We start from the raw sequence: 19609 nt of genomic DNA on the forward strand, positions 1-19609 counted from the left end.
TATATAGTAGCGCTATAGGTAGTGATCTTATAGTGGGCATTAACAGGGTACACATTCCAGTGAAACCAGTCCTTTGAACAGGGATATATATGGAAGGCTGGAGTTAGTTCACTGAGCAGGTAGTGGGCGCCCTTCCATGGTACCACACACATTCAAATTTGCCCAGTGGGTTCCATAGGATGGCAGTGACTTTACTAGGGTACATGCCATTTATGACGTACATACAGTACACTGTCAATGCCATTGGGGGTCATATTATGGCGCCAGGGGCGCAACGGTGTCTCTAGGGGTGGTGATGCGGAGCAATTGTAACATAGAAAGCCCATGGGTTCCACCCAGCCTTTGGCAACAATTGAAGGGAACAGTACATTGTAGACATGTATAGCAATTATTAATTTTCATTTGGCATACAAGTTATAGGTCTCCAGGGCGGTGTAACGCAAATGTTGTTATACCGTTGGTATAGCTTTAGTCAGGTAGTTTATACGTTTTAGTTGTGATTCCACTGAAACTGTGGCTTAGCTTTGGGTAATTCTTTCATAAAAGTTTTCTAGAGCTTTTGTGGTACTTTTGCTGAAAGTTTAGTATAAAAGTAGTCCTTTTCGGGGTGGTCATAGTGTCGTAGGTCAGAAGAAGTGCCACGATTTCTTGGGAACACTGACCAACGTAGAAAAAAGCACCGAGTTCAAGAATCTCACCACCTCCATCAACCAACTCATCTACACCACTAGGCTCCCGTGGATCTTTGTTCTCACGGTAGCCTGGCTAGTGGCGGTACTCTACCTTGCCTTTGGTGCCATATGGCCACTGGACTGGACACATATGAGGTCGCATTGGTTACGGGGTGGAGAACACCGGTGGCAATGTATGTGGTATAAGGTAATGACTGGACGCAAAGGAATGGAACTGATGGAGTATTTCGGTGGGAAGTCATTAACAGGAGGTACCATACAATATAATATAGACTTTGGAGAGTGATATCTTGTGTCGACCTTGAAATATATATTAGAGTGCCATGAATAGTATCAGTGGTCCCTGGAAATATATCATAGAATCACCATTGGAGTGCTGTAGGGCAAATACACAGCACCGATAAGGCGGTTGTCTATTTGGTGAGCCTATACGCTATCATATAAGATTCCTATGATATTGCTCTATACACCGTAGAATAATAACTGATATCGCTAATCTTTCTATAGATTTTATGTTTGATTGGTGTAGATGTTGTAGTAATGTAGTTAGGGTGTAGAGAAGGTGTTATCCATTGGCAGTATTAACTTTGTTGAGCCAATAAAGCAACCGAATGCGAACTTCAGAATAGAAGATTTTTGTAAATAGTGTAATGTAGTTTGAGGGGATGAGCCAATGTCTATGGTGTGTGTCGCCGGGGTACACAACTCACTGCGAAATCTTCCTGTTTAATTACACAATTTATAAAATAATGTACACCATGCATAAACGCGTTGATCTAGTGCTATTTCGTGACAATAGGGCAATAGTTGTTTGTGATAATGTAGTTGGCATAAGGGCGATACCGCTTCCATCCGAAGATGAGCTTCCACCTGTAGGGTATGTATATACACATTGTTAAATGACGCCTATGTAGACATAGGAGCGTCTGCCCATTTTGTGGCAACGACATTGATGATGGTCAATACACATACATGGCACAGACCTACTTCTACCTTCTACAGAGAACCTTTAAAAAATGGAGCAGACAAACAGATGGAAAAGATGAGCCGTATTCTTATGGAGATTCAAACATGGATACTATAGCATACATGAATACCGCGCTGCCAGACACTGTTGATAATATGAATGGCAGTTGCCAAGCGAATCATAGATATAGGACGTGTTTGAGCAAAATTCAATACCCAGAGGATGATTGCTCTACCAATAAAGATTCTCAACAATGTAATATTGAGGTTCCGAAACATATACCTCCTGATCTTTTGGTGACGGGGTATTACCATAGATTCTTCATCGAAAAGATGAAACTGGGTTCAGGATCGTACGGACATGTGTACCATTGTGTTCACGTTATAGATGGATTATCATTGGTAAGCTACAGATGCAATATATAACATGTGGCAGGGTGAATATGCCATTAAGAAGCTACCAGTTGGAGACGATCGCCAGTGGCTCAGGAAAATGATACGTGAAGTTAAAGTTCGTGAAATGTTAAGGCACCAGAACATAGTAGATTATAATCATTCGTGGCTTGAGATGTACAGGCTTAACGAATTTTGCCCATACATACCTTGGCTCTTCGTGTTGATGGCATATTGCAACGGTGGAGACTTGGAAAAGTTTGTCAGGAATTACAAAGACAAACTCACAGATGAGGAGATATTTGTTTTACTAATTGATATTGTAAACGGCCTCTCCCATCTGCATCGTCATGGAATCATACACCGAGATTTGAAGCCGTCCAATGTGCTATTGAATCATGACCAAAAGTTTGGCGCATTAGCGTTGCTATCTGACTTTGGTACATGCGAATTACTTGCAGAAATTAGTAACCACGATGTAAGAAGGCAAGGGTTCACCGGTACCGTAGAATTCACAGCGCCGGAGCTCCTCCATACAAACGAGTCAGGGGAGTTGAATACGTTCTACGATACCAAAAGTGACATGTGGAGTTTAGGTATACTACTATATTTCCTGTGTTATGGAACTTTACCATATTCCGATGATTCACCTAAGAAATGTCGCGATATGATATTACGTCACAAGTGTTTAACATTGCCAGCTACAACAAGATCTGCTGAACTTCAGATGCTTATCCTTTCACTTACACAGGTATGCCCTGATCTGCGTCCAGACTGCGAAGACATTCTCTGTGACAAAAGAATTATTGCCTTAATGCAGGATGAGAGCTTTATAAAACACGGGAGGGCAAAATTAGCCCTGAAGCTCTCAACACTCGATGAAGTGATAACGAACTTCGACAACGCAGAATACTCAGAATGCATTCTAAATCTGAATTAAGACCCTTTGGAATGTGTTGTGTTTCACAGTACTGCGAAAATGCGGTTAGACATCAAAATCGATGGCGATCACGCCTGAGAATGAAGCTACCCTCCAGGTCAAAGTACCTATAAATACTCGCGATGCAAGCCGATTGATGTTTGACACCTTTAATTGCCATCATAACTTATCACTTTAAACCACAGTATTGTGTCATTACAACGTATGATATGATTTATTTTACGATGCATATACACTGGTGAATGTTGGTCCTAATTATACGATCATAAAATCTTTCACCAATATATGATTACCCTAGGCAAAGTGGATATCGTATATCTATGAAATATTGTGTATTTCATATTTCCCCTGGTACTGTTCAAGCATCAGACAATGTTCCAGATGATGCATCTTGGTAATCCCAGGGTTGGGGTCCTGGTACAATTGAACAGTGTGATGAGGCTGATGACATCCTTGACAGGTTATTGGACTTCAAATGATTTAAACGAATGACTATTGCGTTGTCATGAGCAACTAGATCATTGTCCACAACTTGTGCTACCCCGAGATTCTTGAGATGTACCAATAAGAATGTAAATATTTCCTCTGGTTTAGTTAGATATGGAAAATCTCCACCACCTTTCATATGAGCTATTTTAGCTTCACTATATCTATAATAGTCTATGACGCAATGACGAAAAACATACGCTACGCGCATATCCTCATTGAGATCTTCGGGTATATTATTATTGTTCGTCTCAATAATTAAAATCTTATCGCATGCAAGATGTCGATTTCCAAAATCATCCACATAATCTGTCGATAATTGCAACCTGTTATTGATAATACAGGACCAACAGTAGAACCTACGATATACGACTACCTAGGTCACCTGCTGTCAGTTGATCCAGTTCACTAGACATGAATTCCCTAGCCAACTGTTCCACAACGGGCACCTTGTTACGATGACTATTGCTTACAGGGCATATGTAAGAATCGACGAAAAGATTTCGCAGTATAGCATGCGGGAGCACTGAAAATAGCCTTCCATATAATCCACGCAACTCTGGAGAACTACTGAAAGCATCGGTCCTGATATTGCGTGAACGATAGAAATGTATATCAATATATCATAAATATGTAGCCATACAATGTTGACACGAACGTATGTCTAGCTTACCTGCGATATGAATTGCACAATACTATAGAGCAGACACTTTCCGGGTATTTTTCAACGAAAAGTTGTAATAGATATCCACCTAAATCGCTACCAAATACCACAGGTTTGGACAACTTGAGATATTCAAAAAAGTGTAGCAGTCCTGCGATCCATTCATCAATGGAGGAATACTCCGGATACTGTGCCGATATACACCGTATTCCCTGCATTCAATATGCAACCATTTGGTATGTATTTTGGACAACAATATATTGTACAAAGAGGGGCAAAAATATATACTGATCAAATAAAGCAACTGTCAAAACTGCAGTTGACGCATCAGATTGAATGGCCATACCTACGTAAAAGGTTCGTATGTGCAAAAGGAAGAAGAACGATCATGAAACAATGAAGTACAACTTAGCTCTCATTTGATGCATAATAAACTTACTACTTCTTTAAAACGGTCAAGAATGTAAAAGTAACACCCTGCAGTTCCACATATTCCATGAAGAAGTACTACAGTAGGCAATTCTCTACTTCCATCGTCAGTATGTTGATGATATACGGGCACTCCAGTTTCGTAATACGTCCAGAAACGTTCGCTAACTGGGTCAAACACACGTTTCACGGGGTTTTCACGCTTAAAACGTGAGTAGTCACTTTGGATGGAATGTAGCGACTGTACACATTCCAGTGATGCATATACATTTCTCGCATCTGAAGAATAGTTATTTCGTCCTGAAGTCACATTGTCCATAGGTGTTAAATGAAAATAAGGTACTTTGGTCACACGTGAGTCACTGGTGTGTGGGCACGTGATGCGTACAATGTGTATTTGATTCTGATATTTGATGTAAACAATGTTGCCCTGATTACGATTGAAAATGTTGTCTATAACAGAAGTCGATGATTATTTGCGCGGATTGCGCGATCGCATTGCCGCCGTCCAGGAGGAATCTTCTGCGTCGGACAAATTGTTACTTACAACAAACGTTTTCGAGCAAATACAAGATCATGTAAGTATATGTTGTATATGTTTGATAAGTGTCTGATTAGATATCATCATTGGCAATTCATCAAGTGCTGTCTAAATATCTGGAGAAGCTGATTACGCTTTTAGCACACTCACTTATAGAGGATCCTGTAAATGACATAGTAGAAAAACGTGATCTGTGCATATCACTGTGCAATCAACTGTTACTAAAGGGTGATGTTGAGGTATTATCAAAGGACGTATTTGGGTCACATGTGCTTCAATCCACTTTACAATGTTGCACGCTTTTCGAACATCAAGGAGCATCAATTAGTGAACCTCTTCGATATTTTGCGACTACTGTAGAGTATGTTTCGTTGTAGTGTGGATAAATATGCTCTAGGGATCGATGCCTATTCGAGTTGCTTCATCATACATCAGGGTCACACGTTTTACGCAGCTTAATGAAAGCCCTTGTAGGAGTTTTGGACGCAGAAGCATTTCAGAAAGCTAAACGTAGGTCTACTTTATATGTGATATTTATATATTTACCAGGGAAGTCAGCAGATAAGCCTGAATCACTGCTGCACAACAAGGTAAGCAACCACTGCTATGTATATACATGTCGCAGCATGAGGTGGAGGAATGGCGATTTACAATAGTAGAACATTGGATAGAGTTATTCTGCAAGGATCTAATGGGTTCTCTAACGACAAGCCAAGCCTGTGCTACGGTTTGCTTGGCATTGAGGTTATGCAAACAAAGACAAGGAACTAAAGTAGCGTTGCAATGTAATCAGGTTTTGGCATATAGCATTAGTCACTGCAATGAATCAAAGATAGCGAGTTATGCAGCAGAACAATGCATCGACTTGTGTGATAATGCTGAGTTCAACCAAGTCTGGAAAACTAGCATCCTACCCAATGCTAAGGAAATAGCAGAGAACAGTTTCGGTAACTACGTATTGCAAGCTGTAACACGTAATAAGTACTTCCAGCCGACCCATTTGGAGGAACTTCTAGAAACTATAGATATGGGCAACTTGCTTCTAACATCTTCTTCCTCTGTAGTATGGCGTATCTGTGAAGCCGCAGTATCCCTAGGTACAGGACAATCGCAGTTTATAAAGAAGCTCCAAGATGCATTACATATATCGCAATACAAAACCAAGCAGCTCAAAAAAGCAAAACAAAGGGAAACCGAACTTCCGCCGCGAACCGATGTTGCACCGGAACAATATGATGCCACAGAAAATAAATCAGATGACGATGATCCAAGTGTGAAACATAATGACTCTGAAAAAGTCAAAGGGCATATATGGTTGGCGTTGATTTCATGTCAACCACCAGAGCCTAATCGCATTCACTTACGTGCTACTGGTGCTTCTATTTTACTCAACCTTCTAAAATTTGATCGCAAATTGCTTACCAATATATTGGGAGACTTTAAACATTTTATTCGTATTGCCAAAGCACAGCAGAAGTTGTTATCGCTTGCTACAGATCGTCACTTTTCAAGAGTGCTACAGTTAATGCTTGACCGTCGTCAAGGTCTTTTGAAGGAAAAAGGTATAGAGCGCCTTTTCAACTACCTGAAAGCACATTTTGTGGAACTGGCACTTAATATAAATGGCGCTTTTGTTTTATCAAGTCTTTTTAATGCATCGCCGCTTCGGCTCCGTCAAAGTTTACTTACGGAACTAGCACCAGAGAGCGAACGCATCAAGGCGAAGAGCAAGAAGCTTGTGGAAATAATTGGCCTTGAGTCATTCTGCAAGAACAAGGAGCAATGGTCTAAGAAGATGAGCAAAGCGCAGTCAGTCCGCACGTTGTTTAAGGACATTATCGACACAAATGAGTTACACTGATTAACATCATTAGTTACTATCTTACTTCTGATACGTTTGTTAATGTTATTAACTTTGTGTTTTGAAAGTTTACTTCATTTATATTACATCTTTAGCGTTTGTCGTAGGCAACACCAAATTTGTGTGATGAATGAAATGGGTAAATATCCGCACTAGTCTGTCTCAAATCTTATGCAATATTGCATATACATATAATAGATTCTGGTTACTATATACCATCTGTTTTCAGGGGTGCTGGCTGCATTTGAGAAAGTGTCCCATTTTTGATCATTTCTAACATTTCTTCGGTGGTGTAGGTTTTCGTGGTTCCTCGAGTAGTTTCTTTTGTGAAACTGTCAAACAAAGACATGTACTCTTCCGGTTGTTTTCCACATATACCAATAACGTAGTGGCTACACACCATGGCAATTTCTTCTACATCATCTAGACATTCTAGTTTCTATATTTTCATGCAAACCGCTTATATGATACCTACTCTAATTCGTTGTTTTTCGTTATCTGCAACAAGTTCATTGTAAAACGTAGTCATGTCCATTACAACAACCTTCTGCCAGCCTAGTTCAGTATATCTGAAACAACTTTGTAAAAGAGAATCGTAATGTGTAAACGGTTACAGTATATCACAATCGTATGCATATTATCAACGCGTTATAGATGACACCCGAAACTATTTTACCTTTTAATCTGGCTCTCTATGGTCTTGTACACACTTGGGCCTTGTAGTTCATAACCAAGTGCCTATACATCATAGAATATAAATTTAAACCGTACCTGAAACCTTTGTAAAATCATTTGTCCCATTGGATCATCCATTCTGGCCTGGAGCGTGATGTGTCACAATGTGTAGACATACTTGTTCCCAGTAAATAAAACAGGAAGGCTTTATTACCAAGTTACTTGCAAATTTAATTATCTGTTGCGATATTGTATCAGTACTAAATCATTACCTTGTTACTCTGTTCAACGGATAGATACACAAGAACTAATTCGCTCAGGAAGACTGTGGGCTGGCTACATAATATCATCTTATTCTACAGAACCAACTCTATCTGCAGGCCGTATTTGTTTGGCAAAGTCTCCAATTCTTCAATATTGTTCAAATCGATCGGTACCTGGCATTCGTGTAACCATAATAACGACCAACCATTTTATAGTTCTCAGTGACGATATATTCTTCCTCGATATCATTATATCCAAGAAACAGATTCATGATCTCTTCTGCATTTCGCATCATTTGAGCTTTTCGTTGGAGCAAGTTGGGAAGGTCTATGTCGAAACACGTAACATGTTTGTATTGCTGTAGAATCCATAATGCGATCGTATCAAATCCACAACCGAGGTTTACAACCTGAACCTTCTCATTGGGAAACTGCTCAATAAATGTCTGTATTGCTAATCTCACAGATGCGATGCGCAGAAAGTGGACTATGAGACGATGTGTAAAGTTTACTATAACACATACTTATGTTATAGGAGGGACCTCGATTTCTATCCGTAACAAAGTAATTAATGAAGTCATCTTGAACATAACCGGCGTTTACAGCTGACCTATAAGAATCTAGCATCTACACCTGTAAATCTACCACTTGAAACGCAATGCGTGTTCACTAGTGTCAAGACTCTCGTCAAGGTCGTCACTAAAATTACCAACCATTCACACAATATTATTTATTTGATGTTAATTAGGTATTTAATTTGAACCTTCGTCTTCTTCTTCAGATTCATCGTCGTCGTCGGATTCTGTGAGGTGTTACCATTAACTACACACAAACATACCTCCATCGTCTTCAAAGTCCTCATCTTCTTCATCGTCATCATCACCTTCTTCTTCTAACTGTGATGCTCTGTACATAGCTGATGCATCTTGCTCATCAAGCCTCTTGATCTTAACATCTCTTGAGGCTAGGTACTTAGACAAGGGCTCGAACTCGGCACGGTCTACATTGGTGAACTCGTATTCTTGACCATTCTTAGTCGAAATGCTGAAAGCGAAGAATCTGTTTTGTGTAGAAACACCGGTCCTGCTGAATTCAACAGATATAATCTCATCGAATCTGAATGTAAATTCATTAAAAGCAATGGCAGACTTACCTAATGAATATAACAGGTTTGACAATAAAAAGCAGCGATCTGTTGAGCGGGAACATGTATCCGCTTGTAGCTTTGTATGTACATGAGAAACCCTAGAAATGATTGTTACTTAGGTTACACAAACATACCGCTTCTTCCTTTTCTGATTTGAATTCTCCGGGAACCACGATGGGTTTGTTTACCAAAGTGCCAAATAATTTGGTGACAACGTTGAACGTTTTACCGGTCATTACCTTCTCAAGCTTCATTGATTCGAGGTCCTCCTCGGGCATGTTTATTTCTAGTTCAATATCTTCTTCGGCGTCAAACTGCATTACAACGAAAGGGTACCTCGTTTGACCCTGCCTCATTGGCTGGTGCAACCCAATGATAAAGTTGATATGTGGGCTGTTAGGTTTAGGAACAAGAAACATGCGAGAAATATTGGTGAAGAACATGGTGTAGTCGTAACTCTTTCCATGGTATTTGATATGTTTGCGTGAGAACTCGATTTCGAATCTTCCTCTTGGTACGATAAGAGGTACATCTGTAAGGAACGCCAATGTCTCGGACTTGAGTTCGTCCAAACCTGCTTTGAGCAGGAAGGTCTGGACATGGTGTACATATAGACCGTTGATCTTACCTGTTTAAGATCTTCTAAAGCCAGTTCATTATCGTCAACATCTGGCTTGTTAGGTATGCAGAAACGTATTTCCATGAGTTCATCTCCGTTGATGTATCCCTTGTTTTGCTTGAATTCTACAGCAAGGTCAGTCTTGGTAGGCACCGTGACTTGTGTTACATCCTTTGCGTCTATGTCGATACCGGCATTATCATCGATTGTTAATTTAAATGTGTCATTTTCAAAGCCGTAAACTCCCCAATGCCATCCCGTGTGGGCCACAGAGCCCACTTCTGGTGATATTTTAAAATGTTCATCAAAGTGTTGCTTCAGTTCATCGACAGCCTTTTCCGAAAACCCAGAAAACCTCAAGATTTCATAACCTTTTGAAGCATTCATGTCAAAACGAACTTGGTACATGCCTGGATATATTTGATTCACACTTGAAAGAAGTGTCTTTGGGACTGACTCTAAACAAAAAACAACACGAACACAGATAATGTAATTAAATGACAATAACGATACATAGTAATAGACAAAATCAATAAGTTATACCACACATTAGTAACTACGCACAGAATTCCACCGTTACATAAAAAGATCCACAATCTTACCTCCTCCTATATTGATGATGGAGATACTGTTCAAATCGCTGCGCTTGTGCTGGATGACTTCACCAGTCCTCTTGTTCTTCCATCCAAACAACTCAGTAGACACCTTGAACGCACCCTGTATAATATAACAATATAATAAAACACAATCGTACAGAATCAATTGAATCAGGTCTTCTGATACCAGCGTAAACTAATACTGCGCTGGCTGTCGTCATTTTGGTGGTGTGTTGCCGCGCACAGCGTCACTGGCGGCCAGCCAAGGGGCATGAATTGATGTTGCTGTTTTACCCCCGAACGGCTGCGAGCTCTTTGCAAAGCTATGCTATATATAACTGTTCTTTAATAATAGATGTAAAAATGTTAAGTAATGAATTACTGCGTTGTTACCTGGGGTGTTAGACATAACTACCCAGCTTACCTAGCACATACACACCAGGAAACCATATACACAACGATAAAAACCCAGATTCTATAGAATATTTACATTTATTCAGAACGCGCATGAAATGCATAGACCTATATTTTCTGTATCAATTTAGCTTAAAGGTTTACTACGATTGCGGCTTCAGCCGTAAATCCTAAAAGGTTTACCCATAGTGCTCTTAACGGTAAGACCGCGCACGTTGTGCCAGTTCTTCTTAAGAAGGCTGACCAAGTAGTTGATGGCAAGAACAATGTTGGCTCTGAGTTGTTCGTGTGTCATCTCAACATTTCCAACGGCGACACCCATGCAAAGCACTTTCTTCAATTGGAACTTAACACTTGATTTGATTTCCCTGACCTTTTCCTCCATGTTGTCGTTGTGGGTAAGTTGAGTAGGGAATTTACCAGCCTTGTTCAATCCGGGACCGAGGAACCTGGGAATTTGTGGAAGAAGAGTTTGTGACGCAAGGAAAGCACCATATTTGTTGGCCAACTTCTTGACCAAAGTTTTGTTCCTGTTGAACTTCTTGAGACCCTCAAGGTCAATGTAATCAATACCTAAGCTCTTGGCCTGGTCACAGTGCACCTGGTCACCGAAAACACAAATCTTCATACGCTCACGTGGTACATTCTGAAGGACGACAGTACCACTGAAACGTTTGTCCCTCTGGGTATCGTAATCCTTAAGGGCTGCAGATATAATTAGCACGTATCAAAATGCTTGATATGTAAACCACCCACTCAAACATGTATTTTGCTGAACCAAAATACCTAACACAGTGCAATAATGATGCACATATAACCACTGTGATCATAACGCGCTTGGTTTGGTTACACGATCGGACGTACAGCCGATTTAGAGCCGTTGCGATCGCGCATTTCACATATAAGCCACACCACACCTTAATATAAAAATCCAACCACTAACAACGCAATGTGGAAGATATGGAGTCAATTTTCGACTATACAAACGCGATACATCGTGCCACCATCGCGCGCGGAGTACAGATGCACCAAGTAAGCATGAAACTTACAGATTTGAAGCTCTACAGTCTCGACAAAGTTCCTCTTCTTCTCCTGGGACTGCGTCAAGATTGCCGAGATGGCTTCGTTGAGCGTTTCGACGGTTAGTTTACTGAGTGGAATGATATGTGGGTGGTTTATAACCTACCTCATCCTTATTCTGTTAATATATCCTCCTTATATGGTGCAATACGATAATATGAAAGGCGTTTCCGATGTTCCTATATATTCGGAGGCCTAATTTACTTACTGTTGCCCTCTTGGCAGGGCTCTCGAATGTGTGGGGACTAGGGGCCCTGAGGCTAGACGTTGGTCGACAACCAAAAACAACGTATCTAAACCAATGAAATAATACAGCTACTTCATGTTAGTATAATTATAATTCCATATACAAGATTTTGGCCTTAGTTAAGCCGTGATGATAACGCCGCTAGTAATTATTACGCCTTCTTCGGATAATAAAAATAATACACATATTTTAGATATTTATAATATACTTTCATTTGTCTTTGTATACCACAGCGGTGTAGCGCATCAAATAAGGGCGTTGGCTGCGCTTCCAAGCTAGGCGTTTATGTGTATTCTTTTATGAGTATTGGTATTGTTTCATTATATGGAATAAACAAGTATCTAGCGGTTTATATGGTGTGTAATAATTAGACATATTGCATTAAAGTTTAAAGACGCTTTTAATGGACCAGGTTTATGAGTTTCATCGACACTTTACAATCTCCGTGAAAACTCTTCAGAATCCGTAATATGAATCCTGTGGTACTATATGTCACATATTTTTTATTCTAACTGTGTTAATTATGCGTCAAATTACCCGATCGTTTCCCATTTGTGCGAACCCCATCAGTGGGTTGTTTTATTGCGTTAGTTTCCATAAGAATAACATTTCACTGTTAGATTACAATTTGTTACCTTGTATTACTTCAAAGAAAATAGCAAGATGGTGGATGAACGTCGCAGGCGCCACCGTGGCGAAGGTGTGTTAATACTCCATATAACTGCGGTGTTCTCGTGTGTATTTAACTGACTTCCATTACAGATTCTGATGAGGAGGATCCTCTGTCTAAAAATGACCCAGATAGGGGTATGTTTATAATGTTCTTTGCATTCACACATACCAGAGTTCGGAGAGGATCTTGAGCCTAAACGCCCACGTTCTACACGGCGTTGCGCCCAGAACAGGAAGCCTATAACTGAAGAACCGACTGATTCTGAGGAGGAAGATCAACTTCCAGAAGAAGAGGAGGAGCTTGAGGATGATGATGAGGGTGATGAGGAAGAAGAGGAAGTCTACGACTCCGACGACGTACAAGAGGAAGAAGAGGACGCCGAGGAAGATGTAAGTATTTTTACATTCTGCAAAAATTATAATATCCATGTGTGTGATTAATTTTATATGTGGCCTTACAATTTTTAGCAGGAAGCCTGAGTCTCTTCCCTTTCCTAAATTATTTTTGATGGCTCTTTGAACACATCTCAGTTTATAACTTTTGGACGTGAATATTGAACTCTAATAATAAATAAAATTTTGTCACGTCTAATAATTTTGATCTTGCATATTCTGTTTTTACGGCGGTTTGTTAGATGTTGTCTTGCTGGTTATTTCGTTCCAAGGAAGCTGCAAACCGAATTTCCCAAACGATGTGCATATTGCATATGAATTACAAACACATATAGACTTATATTATAATGTCCGGTAATGATGGTTGTTGCCAGGGCAGTTGTGGCACCGATGTGAGTTCAGCAGATTCTATTGACCAGGGTGTAAATCATCATGGCGTCACTTTAACGAAAAGTAGCCTGTGCTATCGCTGTGGCATATTGCCAGCTACATTATTCACTCGGAAGGCTATCTGTAATAGTTGTTTCCTTGAAGTCTTTCGGCGGAAGTTTGCTTCTAATCTACGATCACATTTTGTTCGCAAAAATGAAAAGAAGGAGCCAATAATAATACTTATGGGTGGTGATGTGTTCTCTACATCACTACTGAATTTAATTTTGGAGCGTAATAAGCGAAGATATGTCACTGCAGCACATGTTCCCGCTGACAGTGACACTTCTAATCATTTATTTGTTTCCGATGATATGGCGTTGAATTATGTATTGTCGATTGATAACTATGTGGATGACAATGTTGGATTTGCCAGTCGTTCAGAGCAGTTTTTTCATCATGTAACCAACGTAGTCAATACATTAGGTAACTCTAGTGTTGAACTACAGAAGATTAAACAAACAGATCACGTCAATGAGTGGATGATACTGGGCCAAGTAACCGTATCGTATATCGCATTATGTTATTTCTATCATGAAGAGGATAGTAAATGTGACCATCGGTGTTACGAATTGAAGGAACATATGACTACGATGTACAATTCATTGCACTGTGACGAGTTGGCTTATTCTTTAACTTTGCTACAAACCGTAAATTTGCTCAGATATATGAAAAATCACAACTTATCTACGGTGTCTGTATTTGTTAGTGACACGCAGGAGTTGATTGTTCGTCGGGTCTTAATGTTAACCTGCATTGCAGCAGGAGGCATGGTTGCATTTAAGGGTTCCATGACAGATGCCAATAGTTTGGGCGATAATAACGTTATATATCGATTATTAAAAACTTTTTCGAGCAAGGAAGTTGCTTTGTATCATCGGCTCAACGGTCTACCTCATACATCATCTATGGATCTCTTCTGGCACAGCAGTCCACAATCCACTATATTGGGTTGTGTGAACGAGTTGGTGACCTCCATTGCATCTGCTCATAGCAGCACTCTCCATAATGTTTGTAACGTCGTGGAGAAACTGACGCCTACATCTTATGGTAGTACATCTGGTAAGCGTAACCATTGTCTATGTTCACCTTGGCTCAGTATGCCGAGTCTGCAAGGGAGCCGTGTACTCATCGGACACAGAGGTACTTGATATGTATATTTTAATCCATTAAGCTTTTAGGTGACCTTATGCGGAGGGTGTTCTTATTTTTGCGCTCGTAATACAGTTTTTGCAAAGTTGGCGGCTGATTTAGCCGCTTGGTTGAACTATTTTACTTGATCTTGAGATGTAGTTAAACAGTTTCAAGTTCTTAATATATTATTAATATCCTAACTTAATGGTATCTTAGTTATAGGATGGTTACACCTGGTTGGCGGCAGGGATGGAGCGAGGAATTACGAATTGCCACAAACTCCACACTATCTACACTTAGTGAATCCGACTATGAGAGCTTCGTAGATGTGTTGGCATTTTGGGAGGTATGTATGATCTATATAACACCATTAAATCCAGGTATTCCGGCTGATGCTTAAAGCGGATGCCCTAATGAGTAGCTGCGTTAAGGCATTTGCTGGTACCCGAGCTTGCGGCACTAAAGCAGATCATGAATTTGATGCATTATTGGAACGGGGCATTGCCAAGGGCAAGGTACTTTTTAAAGACGTATATCTGGTATCGCAACTTCTTAACCACTATGTTAACCCTCACCAACGTCTTATGAGCCGCACTACTGCAAGTACCGATTACGTTGAGCCGATTACACTTGATACGCAACAGTCACGTGACCTCAATAATGGACCTACATTGGGATCCCAGTACACTGACCAACTGAAGAAGCAAGAAAGTTCAAGTAATGTGGCCAGGTCAACAGAGGATATTAGATCAGAGTTTTGGGGAAGTACAGCTGACAGCGGTTCTATTGCTATAGATAAGGCATCATCAGTTAATTATGATTTGAAAAGTTGCAGCAATAGCTTTGATAATTGGAACATGTTTGCAAAGTTTCTCAGCACAAGTAACACAGCATCCAAGCAATTTATGCTTCCGCTTTATAGCAAAATACCGTTCATTTCTTTAGGAAATTTTGTTGTATTCTACCGTATTAATGAAGGTTCGTTTGGCAAAGTGCACGTTGGTTTCCACAAATTGCACCGACGTACTTATGCTTTAAAAGTAATTAGCAAAACTCAATTCAACTCTGACACTTCCTTGTTCCGTCGCTTAAAAGATGAGATGAGTTTGGTTACTGCAGTTGTGCATCCGAATGTTGTGAGGACTTTTGAGATCATAGAAACTGTGTCTACCTTGGTGATAGCTATGGAGTACTGCGATGGCGGTGACATGATTGGGTTGATAAAAGATTATTCCCCAATGTCTGAATCCATGGCCCGTACTATATTTCGGATGGTAGCCAATGGTGTCAATTATCTACATTCTTCCAACATATGCCATCGTGATATTAAACCGGAAAACATATTCTTGAAGCGTATTGTACGCAAATCTAGCGGTTTAATCTCCAACACATCAGCTACTGCAACTTCACAGATCAACGACCAGCCAATTAATTTACCAAATGGGACTATGGCTTACATTCTGAAAATAGGTGATTTTGGAGCTGCTACACGCATTCCCGAAGATCGTCTGCTTTTAGATACTGTAGGCACCATGAGCTATGCTGCACCAGAAGTTCTTGGTTGCGGCGGTGTTATGGGTTATTGCGGCAAGAGTGCAGACATTTGGTCACTTGGTATACTTCTGTATGCGATGTTATTTGGGGAGCTTCCGTGGCACAATGAGGATATAAATCTACAGGACGCCGTGCAGCAAATTTTGAACAATCCTATAAAAATCCCTCTAGATATAAGTGCATCTTTGACTCATCTTCTAAGGCATATGTTACAGGTAAACCCTTCGAAACGTCCTAGTGTCAAGGAAGTGCTAGCTCATCCTTGGTTGTCAGAGGTTGCAGAGGACCATTTGATAGTGAAGAAGATAAAACCCACTTTCTCCAAACCTTCATAATGCGTTAAAAAATTATATTTGCATTATATTTTGCATCACTGCAAGGCAGGAATTACTGATCCCCTATGGGTATTACACTGAACCACCAACGCAGTCCGTGACAATTTAGCATAACACAGAATATATAACTTCCAGAGTATATTATGCCGTTTATAGCATGTTTCATGTTTTAAACCATACGCTGGATTTATTCCATGCATGTGGTCACACGTTTGTCATCTGATACGATATTCTTAAGTGGTACAAAATGAACCCTAGGCTCTAATATAACGCCACTCAGCAGTTTGTTAATTCTGGGACCTATGACCTGATGAATTCAGAGTTGGGAAATATTACCTATACCGGCGTAGTGACTTATGCAAAGCCTTGAATCTACGTCCCAAATGCGTACTCCATCTAATGCGCAGGTGACTAAATTGAAGGCTTCTACACATCCCGTGACTGCACCTCTGTAAACATTAAGTATACGTGTTGCTTGTAGCTTACACATGACCTGAGAGATAGAACGTTTTTTTGAAATCGTCCAATGGGACTATTGCAATATGTCCCATATCGCACGCTATATAGAGTCTTTGTGAGATTTTACTTTGTTCCACAGATAGGGGAACATGTTCAAGAAAGTATGAGCTAATAGCTGTCCTCTCTTTGTGATTCCAGAACCTGACGTTCTTATCCCTTGAGATAGACACGAATGACAGACGACGTGTATACGGTTCTTGCATCAAATTTGCGATACCAATAACAGTGGCAGAGTGACCCACGTAAACGGTTCCTTTGCTGTCCGAAAGAAATAGCCTAATAGGGCATAGATTTAACATACGTTATTACTTACTCAACTAGTCTAATGAGAGCAATGTCTCCATTTTGGGCAGATATTAAAATAGTTACATTTTCAAAATCCACCTTTATATCTGTGATTGAGTTAAAAAAGATTTGCTTGTTTTTGATTAAAGTCCCGGTGGATATCTGTTGAACATTGGTGTACTTTCAAGTTTTAGATACCTGCCATACATAAAGCCTTCCGGTATTAGATCCGGCATAAAGTAAATCTCCAGAACGTGAAAATGTAACAGCAGTAATCTGTAACCATGTTTAACACATCAGATTTAACTTACAAGCTCAGGTACTGAAACTTTATAGCTCTTCGATTCCGATATAAATGCGATTTTTGCCTTATCCCCGGTAGCAATGCATACAATATTTGATGTTGATGCTACCGAGTTTGGGTTACACTTAAATCCATCCTGCAAAGTATATATTTGACGTAAAATTAACCAACTTTGGAAACTTCTCGTTCTACCCTTCCGGTGGAATCTAGTATGAACACGGCATTATCGCCAACAGCTATTACACTACCATCATTCAGCATCTGTATGTTATAGCATCAAATTTAATGTATCGAGTCTACTTCATGGAATACGTGGGCTATTTCCCCAGTCAAGGTGTTAGCGCGCGTCAGTCTCCAATAATCATGGTGGAGCTGGTATCATCTAATCAGAAGAGGTCACACCGTAATTGTGCAACCTCTGTAGGTGTTTATGGTTCATCTGTAGTCACTGGAGGAAAAGATTCCTGTGTCCTTTTGTACGATTGTACCCTTGGTCATATCCGCAACAGCGGTCGTTACGAAATATCGGCGGTGTCTGCTGTGCGTACTAATGTGTTAAGTGTTGATATAGTAGGAGAAAGAGTGATATGTGGTACATCATCCGGTCAATTACACATTTTGGATACCCGTGGCAATGGGTCTAATCGCATTTTGGCACACGTTGGCCAAGTTAGTTGTGTAAAATGGTTAGAGGCCACTAGAAACATAGTGTGTAGCACATCTTTGGACGGTAAAGCAAAGGTGTGGGATATTAGACACACTTCAATCGCTTTGCACGAACTTATTGGTCATACGTCGGGGGTCAATAGTTGTGATTCACTCCCTAACACTTCATCTCAGGATGAGTTTTCTATGGGTTTTACCGATTATTTAGAAAGGTTACTGACTGTTGGTAGCGATCGCACGGCACGTTTGTGGAACCTTAATAGTGGAACGCATTTGGTTTTTAAGATACCTCCTACTCTGTCACAGAATGCGGAGTCTTGCTGTATTATATGTAGTAAACCTCACTACATATTTGCAACAGGCCTAGACACCGAATATTTGTTGATATTTTCGTTGAAACTGAATAAGCATATAGGCCAGTTTTCATTAGGCGGTACAAACGTATGGATCAATTGCATCCGTTTATGTGGTCCATATCTGCTTGTTGGTACTAATACTGGCAAGTTGTTATTTATACGATACACTTTCCATGACAATTATTCTAATTGTACGTTGGAAATTGCGTGTTCGTTTGATTATCAAGGCTCAGTAAATGACATTCGTTTTGAGCAAGACAAAGACAGTCTCTGTGTGTATTTGGCATTGGGAACAGAAGTGCGTCTTGGTCGTTGGGGAGAATGCCAATTAGCCATGGACGCGAAGCCTCACAACCTAATAAACCAATCGGTATTTAAGATATGAATTTATTTATTACGCTATTGTGTGATGTGGCATCCTTTTTATGTTTTTACATAATGGAATCACATATTATATATTTTAGATGATAGCACATAGTATGTAACAATGATATATATATACACAAGAAATACGTTCCTTACGTCCTCATCGATATATAAGTTAAAAACCAAATTATGCGGCACGGAACGTATACGTAGCATACACCAATACACAACATGGTTCAATCTAAATGCTCACCATGCCTAATAGAACCATTCCATACCATTCTAAAGCATGTTTACTCCGGTTTATATAAGGTAACATTAAATATTTTACAAAATAAGAGAATCCCCATCAATTAGGGTTAGACCAAAACATCATTTCATAGATGATGAGATTATTTAGGTAATTTGTACAATTAATCCATATGAGGATGATCTATAGACAACAAATCAAGGGAGATTAGATCATATATCGACATTTTATTTTTTGCCACATTTGTCAAAGGGTATGATTCTTCTATAATGCTACAAAGTAGTTTCAATTATCACCTTTCAGTACTATAAACCTCTTATATGATATGGATAT

At 39.9% G+C, this 19609-nt stretch overlaps 12 protein-coding genes across 12 annotated transcripts; 7 read left to right on the forward strand and 5 right to left on the reverse strand.

Moving 5' to 3' along the window:
- Positions 1 to 147: 147 nt before the first annotated feature.
- BBOV_III003110 (variant erythrocyte surface antigen-1 alpha subunit) lies at positions 148 to 1058 on the forward strand. Its single transcript, XM_001611393.2, has 2 exons — positions 148 to 292; positions 626 to 1058. The coding sequence occupies exons 1-2, from the start codon at positions 238 to 240 to the stop codon at positions 976 to 978; spliced, it is 408 nt and encodes a 135-aa protein (XP_001611443.1). The 5' UTR covers positions 148 to 237; the 3' UTR covers positions 979 to 1058.
- A 362-nt stretch (positions 1059 to 1420) lies between these two features.
- BBOV_III003120 (Protein kinase domain family protein) lies at positions 1421 to 3131 on the forward strand. The gene is made up of 3 exons (XM_001611395.2): positions 1421 to 1569; positions 1607 to 2060; positions 2095 to 3131. Exons 1-3 carry the CDS (start codon positions 1442 to 1444, stop codon positions 2989 to 2991), a joined length of 1479 nt encoding a protein of 492 aa, XP_001611445.2. The 5' UTR covers positions 1421 to 1441; the 3' UTR covers positions 2992 to 3131.
- On the reverse strand, positions 2760 to 4920 carry BBOV_III003140 (Alpha/beta hydrolase family protein). The gene is made up of 5 exons (XM_001611396.2): positions 4581 to 4920; positions 4151 to 4353; positions 3841 to 4062; positions 3678 to 3803; positions 2760 to 3641 (listed from the first exon to the last, which is right to left on the reverse strand). The coding sequence occupies exons 1-5, from the start codon at positions 4887 to 4889 to the stop codon at positions 3350 to 3352; spliced, it is 1152 nt and encodes a 383-aa protein (XP_001611446.1). The 5' UTR covers positions 4890 to 4920; the 3' UTR covers positions 2760 to 3349.
- Positions 4921 to 4986: 66 nt separating this feature from the next.
- Positions 4987 to 6992, forward strand: BBOV_III003150 (Pumilio-family RNA binding repeat protein). The gene is made up of 5 exons (XM_051767858.1): positions 4987 to 5148; positions 5189 to 5472; positions 5509 to 5621; positions 5661 to 5701; positions 5737 to 6992. The coding sequence occupies exons 1-5, from the start codon at positions 5017 to 5019 to the stop codon at positions 6970 to 6972; spliced, it is 1806 nt and encodes a 601-aa protein (XP_051623426.1). The 5' UTR covers positions 4987 to 5016; the 3' UTR covers positions 6973 to 6992.
- Positions 6993 to 7155: 163 nt separating this feature from the next.
- Positions 7156 to 8664, reverse strand: BBOV_III003160 (Leucine carboxyl methyltransferase family protein). The gene is made up of 10 exons (XM_001611398.2): positions 8556 to 8664; positions 8435 to 8520; positions 8117 to 8397; positions 8017 to 8084; positions 7920 to 7983; positions 7826 to 7885; positions 7744 to 7791; positions 7649 to 7710; positions 7448 to 7541; positions 7156 to 7411 (listed from the first exon to the last, which is right to left on the reverse strand). The coding sequence occupies exons 1-10, from the start codon at positions 8624 to 8626 to the stop codon at positions 7181 to 7183; spliced, it is 1065 nt and encodes a 354-aa protein (XP_001611448.2). The 5' UTR covers positions 8627 to 8664; the 3' UTR covers positions 7156 to 7180.
- BBOV_III003170 (Structure-specific recognition protein (SSRP1) family protein) lies at positions 8641 to 10631 on the reverse strand. The gene is made up of 7 exons (XM_001611399.2): positions 10431 to 10631; positions 10279 to 10393; positions 9686 to 10086; positions 9192 to 9650; positions 9064 to 9155; positions 8749 to 9026; positions 8641 to 8712 (listed from the first exon to the last, which is right to left on the reverse strand). Exons 1-7 carry the CDS (start codon positions 10491 to 10493, stop codon positions 8663 to 8665), a joined length of 1458 nt encoding a protein of 485 aa, XP_001611449.1. The 5' UTR covers positions 10494 to 10631; the 3' UTR covers positions 8641 to 8662.
- Positions 10632 to 10803: 172 nt separating this feature from the next.
- On the reverse strand, positions 10804 to 11970 carry BBOV_III003180 (putative 60S ribosomal protein L10a). Its single transcript, XM_001611400.1, has 3 exons — positions 11873 to 11970; positions 11736 to 11836; positions 10804 to 11391 (listed from the first exon to the last, which is right to left on the reverse strand). The coding sequence occupies exons 1-3, from the start codon at positions 11875 to 11877 to the stop codon at positions 10844 to 10846; spliced, it is 654 nt and encodes a 217-aa protein (XP_001611450.1). The 5' UTR covers positions 11878 to 11970; the 3' UTR covers positions 10804 to 10843.
- Positions 11971 to 12643: 673 nt separating this feature from the next.
- On the forward strand, positions 12644 to 13275 carry BBOV_III003190 (uncharacterized protein). The gene is made up of 4 exons (XM_001611401.1): positions 12644 to 12713; positions 12776 to 12820; positions 12858 to 13075; positions 13154 to 13275. The coding sequence occupies exons 1-4, from the start codon at positions 12677 to 12679 to the stop codon at positions 13163 to 13165; spliced, it is 312 nt and encodes a 103-aa protein (XP_001611451.1). The 5' UTR covers positions 12644 to 12676; the 3' UTR covers positions 13166 to 13275.
- A 120-nt stretch (positions 13276 to 13395) lies between these two features.
- On the forward strand, positions 13396 to 14787 carry BBOV_III003200 (uncharacterized protein; the record flags this gene model as incomplete). The annotated part of the gene is made up of 3 exons (XM_051767190.1): positions 13396 to 14569; positions 14607 to 14650; positions 14689 to 14787. The coding sequence occupies exons 1-3, from the start codon at positions 13426 to 13428 to the stop codon at positions 14785 to 14787; spliced, it is 1287 nt and encodes a 428-aa protein (XP_051623427.1). The 5' UTR covers positions 13396 to 13425.
- Positions 14788 to 14824: 37 nt separating this feature from the next.
- On the forward strand, positions 14825 to 16560 carry BBOV_III003210 (Protein kinase domain family protein). The gene is made up of 2 exons (XM_001611403.2): positions 14825 to 14987; positions 15022 to 16560. The coding sequence occupies exons 1-2, from the start codon at positions 14865 to 14867 to the stop codon at positions 16528 to 16530; spliced, it is 1632 nt and encodes a 543-aa protein (XP_001611453.1). The 5' UTR covers positions 14825 to 14864; the 3' UTR covers positions 16531 to 16560.
- A 135-nt stretch (positions 16561 to 16695) lies between these two features.
- BBOV_III003220 (uncharacterized protein) lies at positions 16696 to 17918 on the reverse strand. The gene is made up of 7 exons (XM_001611404.2): positions 17810 to 17918; positions 17646 to 17774; positions 17533 to 17610; positions 17363 to 17496; positions 17017 to 17325; positions 16867 to 16979; positions 16696 to 16830 (listed from the first exon to the last, which is right to left on the reverse strand). Exons 1-7 carry the CDS (start codon positions 17897 to 17899, stop codon positions 16718 to 16720), a joined length of 966 nt encoding a protein of 321 aa, XP_001611454.2. The 5' UTR covers positions 17900 to 17918; the 3' UTR covers positions 16696 to 16717.
- Positions 17919 to 17995: 77 nt separating this feature from the next.
- BBOV_III003230 (WD domain G-beta repeat family protein) lies at positions 17996 to 19075 on the forward strand. Its single transcript, XM_001611405.2, has one exon. It carries the CDS (start codon positions 18002 to 18004, stop codon positions 19043 to 19045), a length of 1044 nt encoding a protein of 347 aa, XP_001611455.2. The 5' UTR covers positions 17996 to 18001; the 3' UTR covers positions 19046 to 19075.
- Positions 19076 to 19609: the final 534 nt, after the last annotated feature.

The sequence above is a fragment of the Babesia bovis genome, chromosome 3 (assembly GCF_000165395.2).
Source record: "Babesia bovis T2Bo chromosome 3, whole genome shotgun sequence".
Lineage (NCBI taxonomy): Eukaryota > Apicomplexa > Aconoidasida > Piroplasmida > Babesiidae > Babesia > Babesia bovis.

Coding starts and splice junctions, on each gene's coding strand:
- BBOV_III003110 (XM_001611393.2), top strand. CDS start 238: ATGCCATTGGGGGTCATATTATGGCGCCAGGGGCGCAACGGTGTCTCT. Junction 293..625: donor CAACGGTGTCTCTAGGGGTG/GTGATGCGGAGC, acceptor ATAGTGTCGTAG/GTCAGAAGAAGTGCCACGAT.
- BBOV_III003120 (XM_001611395.2), top strand. CDS start 1,442: ATGTACACCATGCATAAACGCGTTGATCTAGTGCTATTTCGTGACAAT. Junction 1,570..1,606: donor GATGAGCTTCCACCTGTAGG/GTATGTATATAC, acceptor ACGCCTATGTAG/ACATAGGAGCGTCTGCCCAT. Junction 2,061..2,094: donor TTATAGATGGATTATCATTG/GTAAGCTACAGA, acceptor AACATGTGGCAG/GGTGAATATGCCATTAAGAA.
- BBOV_III003140 (XM_001611396.2), bottom strand. CDS start 4,889: ATGGACAATGTGACTTCAGGACGAAATAACTATTCTTCAGATGCGAGA. Junction 4,063..4,150: donor TTGTGCAATTCATATCGCAG/GTAAGCTAGACA, acceptor ACGCAATATCAG/GACCGATGCTTTCAGTAGTT. Junction 3,642..3,677: donor AATGAGGATATGCGCGTAGC/GTATGTTTTTCG, acceptor AGACTATTATAG/ATATAGTGAAGCTAAAATAG.
- BBOV_III003150 (XM_051767858.1), top strand. CDS start 5,017: ATGTTGTCTATAACAGAAGTCGATGATTATTTGCGCGGATTGCGCGAT. Junction 5,473..5,508: donor TATTTTGCGACTACTGTAGA/GTATGTTTCGTT, acceptor AATATGCTCTAG/GGATCGATGCCTATTCGAGT. Junction 5,702..5,736: donor AATCACTGCTGCACAACAAG/GTAAGCAACCAC, acceptor TACATGTCGCAG/CATGAGGTGGAGGAATGGCG.
- BBOV_III003160 (XM_001611398.2), bottom strand. CDS start 8,626: ATGGTTGGTAATTTTAGTGACGACCTTGACGAGAGTCTTGACACTAGT. Junction 7,984..8,016: donor AAATACGGCCTGCAGATAGA/GTTGGTTCTGTA, acceptor GATATTATGTAG/CCAGCCCACAGTCTTCCTGA. Junction 7,412..7,447: donor ACGAAAAACAACGAATTAGA/GTAGGTATCATA, acceptor ATGAAAATATAG/AAACTAGAATGTCTAGATGA.
- BBOV_III003170 (XM_001611399.2), bottom strand. CDS start 10,493: ATGACGACAGCCAGCGCAGTATTAGTTTACGCTGGTATCAGAAGACCT. Junction 9,651..9,685: donor CTTTAGAAGATCTTAAACAG/GTAAGATCAACG, acceptor CACCATGTCCAG/ACCTTCCTGCTCAAAGCAGG. Junction 9,156..9,191: donor AATCAGAAAAGGAAGAAGCG/GTATGTTTGTGT, acceptor AATCATTTCTAG/GGTTTCTCATGTACATACAA.
- BBOV_III003180 (XM_001611400.1), bottom strand. Junction 11,392..11,735: donor GACTGTAGAGCTTCAAATCT/GTAAGTTTCATG, acceptor TTATATCTGCAG/CCCTTAAGGATTACGATACC.
- BBOV_III003190 (XM_001611401.1), top strand. CDS start 12,677: ATGGTGGATGAACGTCGCAGGCGCCACCGTGGCGAAG. Junction 12,714..12,775: donor CAGGCGCCACCGTGGCGAAG/GTGTGTTAATAC, acceptor CTTCCATTACAG/ATTCTGATGAGGAGGATCCT. Junction 12,821..12,857: donor TAAAAATGACCCAGATAGGG/GTATGTTTATAA, acceptor CACACATACCAG/AGTTCGGAGAGGATCTTGAG.
- BBOV_III003210 (XM_001611403.2), top strand. CDS start 14,865: ATGGTTACACCTGGTTGGCGGCAGGGATGGAGCGAGGAATTACGAATT. Junction 14,988..15,021: donor ATGTGTTGGCATTTTGGGAG/GTATGTATGATC, acceptor CATTAAATCCAG/GTATTCCGGCTGATGCTTAA.
- BBOV_III003220 (XM_001611404.2), bottom strand. CDS start 17,899: ATGCTGAATGATGGTAGTGTAATAGCTGTTGGCGATAATGCCGTGTTC. Junction 17,497..17,532: donor GAAGGCTTTATGTATGGCAG/GTATCTAAAACT, acceptor AATGTTCAACAG/ATATCCACCGGGACTTTAAT. Junction 16,831..16,866: donor AAGTCACTACGCCGGTATAG/GTAATATTTCCC, acceptor ATCAGGTCATAG/GTCCCAGAATTAACAAACTG.
- BBOV_III003230 (XM_001611405.2), top strand. CDS start 18,002: ATGGTGGAGCTGGTATCATCTAATCAGAAGAGGTCACACCGTAATTGT.